We start from the raw sequence: 9,979 nt of genomic DNA on the forward strand, positions 1-9,979 counted from the left end.
ACTCGTCGGGTCACTGCTCTATTCACACTGCAGGACTATCTGGGGTATCATTCAGTCATTGCTATGTTCACACTGCACGATGGTTTGACGACAGAGGAGTTCACACTGCATGACTGAACAAGAGGAAGAATCGCCGACAACTCTCTCTCTCCGGTTTCCCAACTACACGTGCGATGTGACAAGTAAACAACGCGAGATCACACGTGCGTCAGACCGGAGTTCTCGCGTGAGACTTGGAATTGTTATTAAAAATGATAAAAAGTGTATGTGCGCTGATTTGTGGAAAAAAAGAAAAAAGATTATGGCGGAAGAAATTGTTGGAGAGACAGAGGGAGCCAGGATTTTGTTCTGCAAAAACAGTTTTTTTTCGTGCCAAATATATCACCGGCGTCGGCGACTCGTCGGCGATTCTCTCTGATCGCGTCTTTGATTATTCACACTGCGTGATTGTCACTCGCGTGCACGAGCACCGATTTGCCTGTGATCTCGGGCATTTGTCGGCGATTTCACAAAACCTGTCGGCGACTCAAAATCGGGGCAAAAATCGGGCAGTGTGAACTAGGCTTAAGACTTTTTTTAATCCACCTCTTCTGTCCACTTTCAACCACCTCTGTCCTGATTTCTTCCAGGGGAGGGTCTATGGGCGCTTAAATGAAGGTGTTTTTCACATCTTCAATCTTATGGACAAAATTAGCTCATGCAATTTATATATGAACATGCTAAGAAACGCTAAGTCACGAGACCAGCCGAACGCTGTGTGTGTGTTAGAAATCAGGAATGGAGAGAGAACACTGTGCTTGGTACAGTTTTCATCTTCAAACCAAACTTGAGTCGCCAACCGACAAAGTTTTTATGTCATCTGGCTAGTAGGGTTGGGTATTGTTTGAGTTTTAACAATTGAGATTTCCTAATTTCGATTTCAATGGGTTAAAAACCTTATAGCCAAACATTTCATTGTAGCTGAATACCATGAACAAAAATGAACAGGCTAAACACAAGGAACTTTCCCCTGTTGTTTAAGAATAACAGCAAAAAAAACTGGCCTAACAATTTCTGCAACAAATGTAGCAATCACAACAAATAAACTGAACAAATATACGATTGAAATAAACACTGATTCTCAGGTCTACAGAAGCTGTAATCAAATGTAAAATAACACTGCACTTTATAAATAACAGATATATTACAAATATAAAGTTGTTCAGTCAAGAGCGGCGAGTGAATTTTCTCTTTGTCTGTTTGATTAGTGTTATTATAGAGATGGCATCAGGAATATTAGGCTCTTTTCTGTGAGCATGCTTTGGGTGTGTGCAGAGCACAGAAAACAACACTCGATCATGGTTTAAAGTCATATTAAAATGCACACAAAGGAATTGATAAGTGGGAAGGAAATTGTATAAATTTATTAAGAATAAGTATCCAATTCCTGACCTCAAGTATTCGGTTCCAGAATTGGAATCGATTTTGGATTCCCAAAACGTACTGGCTTACACGCATCCCATAATGTTCACACACTAGGTCAGCAGGTGGAGAGTAGACAGTCTTTTATAACTGTTTGAACACATTCGACCACGAGCGACTACACTACGAAAACAATCCGGTCTGGTAACACTGACTTGTTTTAAAGCTGCTTTAAAGCAATCTGCATTTTAAAAAGCGCTATATAAATAAAGGTGACTTGACTCAAAGCGTTTTAGACCCCGTTTACGTCTGTATTTAGTGCCGTCCTCTTGTGATCTGATCGACCAAAACATATCTTATACCAGGTGTAAACAGGGCCTTATTTATATCGTGTTTACAATTTGTTGATAATAATGAAAGGATTCATGAGATTGCAGAACTCTAAGGCTACGTCTACACTAATCCGGATAAATTTAAAAACTGAGTTTTCGTCTAAAAACGCTCCGCGTACACACACTGATTTTCAATCGTTTTCCAAAAAATGTTCATCTACACTGAAACGTCTGAAAACGCTTACATCCCCGTACTGCGCATGAGCAAATCCAGAACGCTTCGACTTGCGTCATTTCCGCTACTCGTTTATTTACTCTGCAAAAAAATCGAGTTTTTTTATCACTATGTACAAACTGACATTAATATTTAACAAGGCTGTCAAAACAGAAAGCATACAAAACAACTGCTGTACAATGTCGTTCACTATCTTGGCTGAATTGGTCATATGACTGCATCACATGGCTAAAAATGCGTCATCGTATTAAAAAGCCTCCGTTTTCACAGTCCACACTACGACGCGAAGACGGCGTTTTCAAATTTATCCGCTTTGGAGAGCGTTTTCAAAACGATACGTTTTCATTGACTTAAAACGCTGCCTCAGTGTGGACGAAAGGCCATAACGGAGAGAAAAATATACGTTTTCAAATGAAAACATAGTGTGGAGATGGCCTAAAACTGGTCTTTTGAACGGTGATGATTGGATTCTGACTAACTCAAACACCTCTGATTGGCCATTGCGTTCATGCACTCAACAGATATGCCTGTGATTGGCTAAAATGATAAACACTTTAAAAATGCTGTAATTAGAAATCTTTGAGACTCTTCACAGAGCGCTTACACAGATTTTACAATTACTGTACCGACTTAGTACCGAAGTACCAGTTCTTTTGACAACCATATATTAATTGTGAGGAATTTCACAGGTGTTTTACACTGAATTATGCATTGCATTGTGTTTTAGGGTTAAGAAAATGTCTATAAATATCCATTTTCTACAGTATTCTCCATTTTGTAAGTGTAAAAATAAATTATCATCATTAATTCAATGATGTTAAGCAGCAAATTATAATTAACTCTAATGTAAAACTGACAAGGTGGGCCTTTGAGAGATGTTAAACCCTATGTGTGTGTGTGTGTGCAGTTTTATGTATATGTTAAGTGTGACAGATCTGATCATTAACACCAAAGTAGCAACAGTAAACACCGGACAGATGGTGAAAGATACAGGCCTCCTCACACACATTTACATGCGCATCTCTCTCTTACACACATTCACACTGCACTGCTTCATGTCTGAGGCTGCTCACATCTGGTATTAACGTCACACTCGTGATCTGAATTCACAGCTCTAAAGAGAGTGCAACCGTACGGTACCGAAAGCAGCAGAAATCGCTAAACATTAAAATATGAGATCCAACAACAACATAAGAGCTCAGCAGTGACCGCCGTTTCCCATGAAGCATTGCAAATGACAATGATAGAGTCTCTCTGCACTTGAAATACATTTATATATTTGCATATCTGTCTAAATATTTTAAATAAACTAATATATTGTTTAAATAATTGCAACAATGATGACTATAAATTGTAGTTTGAGCGGATTTTCACTCAATAATTTACACTGCCAACAGCAAAGGGCTGCATTTTCAACTTCCAATCATCTGGTGTGCTTAAAACAAGTGTGTTAAACTGTTAGATCAGGGGAAATTAGGAGACAATTCTAGGGGTGGTTGATATGAACACATTTTTATTTATGTTATACAGTATATTATGATTTTATTTTGTGTTATTTCATCTAATTTCTGCTATTAAAAATATTAAAAAAGAAGAAAATTACAAACAATAGAACAATAGTACAATATACAGCTCAACGTATTGAAATTGTGTTGGAATGCGCACTCACATTTACATTCACTTTCAATTTTTAATGTTTGTGCGTACTCTGTGAATAGGTGGTTCTGACGCTTGACACCTTGTTTTGGATGAGTTGATGGAATTGAAGCGACTGTTATCAACCTGAATTAAATAGTTTGATTTATATAAAAACTAAAGTGGAGGCAAACATAGCAGTGACATATTCTAACTTCACCCTCATAGCTTTTCACCTCACATTTTAGTCTTAATTTCACCTCACATTTTAGTCATTTAGTGTTAATTGTGTCACCTATTTTTAATTTTGTCTTAATCTTAGTCTTGAGCTAAATGTCGTTGTTAGTTTTAGTCACATTTAGCCATTCACATATCTGTTTTATTTAGTCAAGTTTTAGTCGACTAAAAGTCTCGTCATTTTAGTATAAAGAAAACTCAATATTTCTTAGTCAAGTTTTAGTTAAAACATTTTAGTCTTTTTTTACATAAATTATTTCTGAGATTATTTCTAATACCATTTCAGTCAAATAGTGTTTCACACATCTCAAATATTGGTTAAATGTCATAATTACCAGACAAAATACACTTATAGAAGGATTTTTGCAGAATGAAACACTTCAAATATATATGACAATACATTTTGGTCCAAAAATAACAAAAAATAAGACTTTATTCAGCATTGTCTTCTCTTCCGTGTTCCTCAAATAAAGAATCAAACGGTCATGAATCATGATTCAGATCGCGTGTCAAACTGGCAAACTGCTGAAATCACGTGACATTGGCGATACAAATCACGAATCAATCTGCTGATTCATGACCGTTTGATTCTTTATTTAAGATTTGAAAATAAACGCGGAAGAGAAGACAATGCTAAATAAAGTCGTATTTTTGGTTATTTTTGGACCAAAATGTATTGTCGACGCTTCAAAAGAGTCTAACTAACCCACTGATGTCACATATGGACTACTGTGATGATGTTTTCATCACCTTCTGGACGTGGACAGCGAGTGGACATACACTTACATTCAAAGGACAGAAAGCCCTCGGACTAAATCTAAAATATCTTAAACTGTGTTTCGAGGATGAACGGAGGTCTTATGGGTGTGAAACGACATTGGGGTGAGTCATTAATGAAAGAAGTGTAATTTTTGGGTGAACTAACCCTTTAAGCTGACAGGACTTAAAAGCACATGATGAACGTTCACTCTATGATGGTTAAACTTTACAATTAATCTGGGAATTACATACGTTCCGATTCGGGAAGCAGCTTGCACCTATGGATCAATGACGATCCCTATACTTTACACTCACCATCGGATCTGATCAATTCCAAATATATATAAACACTATCTCAATGATACTAAAATAACACTGGATCGTATCACAGAGGGCGATGTTAATCCCAGGTGTAATGCGGTCATGAGCGTCCTGTATCAGATCCGACAGGGTTTTGAGAGCAGACAGAAGCTGCCCACTGGAGTCAGATCATCAGCGGCCCAGCAGGCAGCAGCACACACAGTCATTATGTATTACCACATACTGTCTGCTAAACACACTGATAAAAACAGCACACAATAACAAACCTAACCACATTTGCACACTCTCTAAATCTCATTCATTATGCACACTAAAATTCCTCACTTTAAAAGCTAATGCAAGTAACCACAAAACTGGGTCTCCATGGGCCTGTAATAACATGCCATCATAGAAAAGGTAGCTTTGAAGTGCAGCTCAGTCTCTGTGTGTGTGTGTGTGTGTGTGTGTGTGGTATCGTGTTGCCCAGTGACGATGATGGAACATGACATTTGCAGTGGAGAGTGGGGTGGCCTGGATCCATATGTAGCAACATGCAGCAATAACTCGAACAAACCATTCATTCACCCGTCCATCCATCTGTCCATCCCTCCGCCACACAGAGCAAACTCACACATCTCTCTGTGTTCATGAATGTCCTTCTACAGCATTTCTGCCTTCAATAATTTCTCTTGTTCAGCACATGCACATCTGCCCATCTGTCTCTCTTAATTCAATATTGCATTTAGAGATGAATATACCATATTGCATGATAAAAACTAATTAAAAAGACTATTATATATATATATATATATATATATATATATATATATATATATATATATATATATATATACACATACACATACACATACACACACACACACACACACACACACACACACACACACACACACACACACACACACACACACACACACACACTCACCTAAAGGATTATTAGGAACACCATACTAATACTGTGTTTGACCCTCTTTCGCCTTCAGAACTGCCTTAAATCTACGTGGCATTGATTCAACAAGGTGCTGAAAGCATTCTTTAGAAATGTTGGCCAATATTGATAGGAGAGCATCTTGCAGTTGATGGAGATTTGTGGGATGCACATCCAGGGCACGAAGCTCCCGTTCCACCACATCCCAAAGATGCTCTATTGGGTTGAGATCTGGAGACTGTGGGGGCCATTTTAGTACAGTGAACTCATTGACATGTTCAAGAAACCAATCTGAAATTATCTAAGCTTTGTGACATGGTGCATTATCCTGCTGGAAGTAGCCATCAGAGGATGGCTATAAAGGGATGGACATGGTCAGAAACAATGCTCAGGTAGGACGTGGCATTTAAACGATGCCCAAAGGGCACTAAGGGGCCTAAAGTGTGCCAAGAAAACATCCCCCACACCATTATACCACCACCACTAGCCTGCACAGTGGTAACAAGGCATGATAGATCCATGTTCTCATTCTGTTTACGCCAAATTCTGACGCTAACATCTGAATGTCTCAACAGAAATCGAGACTCATCAGACCAGGCAACATTTTTCCAGTCTTCAACTGTCCAATTTTAGTGAGCTCGTGCAAATTGTAGCCTATTTTTCCTATTTGTAGTGGAGATGAGTGGTACCCGGTGGGGTCTTCTGCTGTTGTAGCCCATCCGCCTCAAGGTTGTGTGTTTTGTAGCATCACAAATGCTTTGCTGCGTACTTCGGTTGTAACGAGTGGTTATTTCAGTCAAAGTTGCTCTTCTATCAGCTTGAATCAGTCGGCCCATTCTCCTCTGACCTCGAGCATCAACAAGGCATGGTTGTGCGTGAAAATCCCAGTAGCTGAGCAGATTGTGAAATACTCAGACCGGCCCGTCTGGCACCAACAACCATGCCACGCTCAAAATTGCTTAAATCACCTTTCTTTTCAAGAGGTTGTCTTGACCAGGACCACACCCCTAAAGGCATTGAAGCAACTGCCATGTGATTGGTAGATTAGATAATTGTATATATATATATATATATATATATATATATATACACACACACACACACACACACACACACACACACACACACACACACACACTCACCTAAAGGATTATTAGGAACATCTGTTCAATTATATATGTATATGTGTGTGCATGTGTGAAAAGCTCTGAAATCAATGTTAAGTCTCGTAATTTGTTCCAGAGCTGTATAGCATTAAATGTCTGCAGGCTTGAGGTGTAGGGCTTCCCCAAATGAGTTTTGGTTCCTCTTGGGTTTTTTGAATGTAGAGATTCATGCTATAAAGAGCTTAAGAGCAATATAGCCAAACAATAATTTTATATTATATATATATATAAAATTATTTTATATATTATGTATTCTTGTCATTAGCCAAACAATAAACACACACACACACACACACACACACACACACACACACACACACACACACACACACACACACACACACACAATAATAAAACTAAAAGTTAAAATATCAAAAGTGAAACTCTGGATGCAGAACCATGCACAGTCAAAAACATGTAGGATATATTTATTAATAGGCTCATTTATACACATATTATTATTATTATAATATTATCTGTTATATTGTTATTATTATCATTTATATATCTATATTACGGCGAGTGTCTGTAACGGGACTCCAGGCCTGTGTGTTTTCGCAGCCCGTGCATCAGTTGAACCCACAGCCCTGTAATTAACTCTTCATCGTGACCTTAACCCTGACCCTAACACTAAACATAATGCACATTAAAACGGGCCCCCGCGCGCAACTCAACGATCCGCTAGAAATGAGTTCATTAGGCTGCGGTACCTGGGGTCTTCCGTGCGGATACATGGCTCTGGAGGTCATCCACGGGGATCTCGATGGTCAGGACCGAGTCCGGAATCACCGTCCGACACCGAACCCCCGTGCGCTGTAAACCAGGATCTCTCCTCCGACTCCCGCGCTCCAAACGTTCTCGAGTAACCTGAGAATTACGAGGTATCCGATGAAAAGTTTAAAAACGTTCTATTCGCCTGGATCAAACGTTCTTCCTCTTTATGACGCACAGTTACGCCGCGCTACAATGTAACAAGATCATCCTGTGCGGGGCGCGTGCACGCAGAGCGCGCGTCGGAGATCAGAGGAGCATAAACAGCGCTGACCCGCGCGCACACGCGGTCTGAATAATATGAGCGAATCGGTTCGTTTGAACGATTCACTAATTCAAATATACCACAGTAATCACAGTTTCCGCCTAAATACCTATATATTACCTCATTTTACCACGGGTTTTTGATGTATTGGTCTCAGTTGTCCTCATAGAAATAAATGAACATAATGAATTCACGTTTTAGGTGTGACTGATGTTGTCGAACAAAGCATCTCTTCAAATAATGTTAACCATGCACAGACCTTATTTTACTCGCAAATTTAAAAACCGCGAAAAAACCAATATGAAAATCCTGAGGGAGTCAATGGCTCTGTTCCTTGTAATGTGACTAATCCCAAATTGTAATGTTTTTTTTTTCTAAAGAAAAGGGTGGTGAAATTCTGTGAAAGATTAGCTATTTCTTTTAATGTTCTGCGAATCGACTAGTGCGACTCAGAACCGAATCAAAAGAAAGATTCATTCACGAATAGGCTGTCAACGAGCCAAACTGCAGCCAGCGAGGGGTGTATTGGATTTCTGAAAATCTAAAATAAATATATGAGAGACTGAGTGTGAGAGAGAAAGGGGTGAAGGATCAGAAGAGAAAAGAAAACGCACAGCGGCTCTTCTCAGCGGTGCAGCCTGTATTATTACTGCGCCTGTGAGATTGACATTAAGCTTTTAAGGGCGCCCGCTTACATTTGTTTATGAAGACTACACAAATAGAATAAAACGTAACAATTACAAGTGAGAAAACAGTTTAAAGCGAATTATATCGTTATATACTATACTATTATATATTATAAACTCAGATATATAAAATGAAACACTATTTGAAAGAGAACAAAGCTGCAAACCGCTCGTATCATAACACAGAACATAATGTGCAAACATTGCAGCCTTAACGTCTCTTTTCAAAAGTGGACCCTGATTGGCTAACAAGATTAAAGTCAAGGCCAATAAGTGACCCAAGTGCCCACGTTGGGTCATGACATCCACTTTGATCTTAACCAATCGTGAAACAGGACCCCAGCACCGGCGCGTGTGAGAAGGGTCTGACTGCAGAGCCGCAGAGCCACAGTTTTACCCCAACCACAGTTTTACCACAGCAGTTCTGACCGCGCATGCGCATTGCGTCGCTCGAGTCTCTTCTTCGAGAAGATGCATGTTACGGGACTGGAGGGGAATAATATCCCGTATTATTCTAAATGCTCATATTGCTGCGACCAATTCCACTGTCCGTTTTGCTCGATTAAATATTATAAGCCATCAGGAGAAAATCACCTCAAGCGCCATCTTAAATCACATTTTAACCGGGCAGTCCAACACGAAGGTAAGCGACACTAACTTTAAGTTAGCCAACTGAACTTTCGAAAGCAAAAAAAAAAAAAAAAAAAAACACTTTCGAAAGCTAATGCTAATGTATTCTGCGTGAAATAGTTATCGATAAGTAGCTATAAATAGCTATAACGAAGTAACTGTACAATTTCTTGTCATCCTTAACAGATATTATTTTGTACCCCCGTTGTGTTCATTTCATGGTAACGTTAACTAGTTTTGTGTTCCCTGTCCAAAATGACTGCCCCATTAACTTATAGCAGATTATAAATTCGTAATAATACGTTGATTATCACCTAATGTTGTGATAGATCTTTTTTATATATCAATGTATGTTTTTATGAACAAGTTCGTAAATGTACTAAAATACTAGTTTTTGAGTAAAACATGATGGATTATTTTGACTATAACAATTTATAAATCATATACTGTCACCAAATGTGATGTATATTTTTAGCAACTTAAATTATTGTGAACAGCACAAGTTTTGAACTTCTGTTTACTTTGTAAGTCCTATTTATCCACATTACATTATTAGTGTTACTGTTATTTATAGTATTCATTTAAGTATTTCTTGTTTCTCAGCATGACATTC

The 9,979-nt window shown here is 38.6% G+C and overlaps 1 protein-coding gene across 2 annotated transcripts in view; it reads right to left on the reverse strand.

Annotated features, from left to right (window-relative positions):
- Positions 1–8,041, reverse strand: part of tle2c (TLE family member 2, transcriptional corepressor c) — a 32,189-nt gene extending 24,148 nt beyond the window's left edge. Inside the window, exon 1 of one of the 2 annotated variants that reach the window (XM_067452790.1) lies at positions 7,725–8,041. In XM_067452790.1, the coding sequence (XP_067308891.1) occupies positions 7,725–7,763 (39 nt within the window). In that variant the 5' untranslated portion in view covers positions 7,764–8,041. The remainder of the gene's footprint in view (positions 1–7,724) is intronic. The other variant, XM_067452789.1, reaches the window with a different exon arrangement.
- Between the last annotated feature and the right edge of the window lie 1,938 nt (positions 8,042–9,979).

The sequence above is a fragment of the Pseudorasbora parva genome, chromosome 9, assembly GCF_024679245.1.
Source record: "Pseudorasbora parva isolate DD20220531a chromosome 9, ASM2467924v1, whole genome shotgun sequence".
Classification (NCBI taxonomy): domain Eukaryota; kingdom Metazoa; phylum Chordata; class Actinopteri; order Cypriniformes; family Gobionidae; genus Pseudorasbora; species Pseudorasbora parva.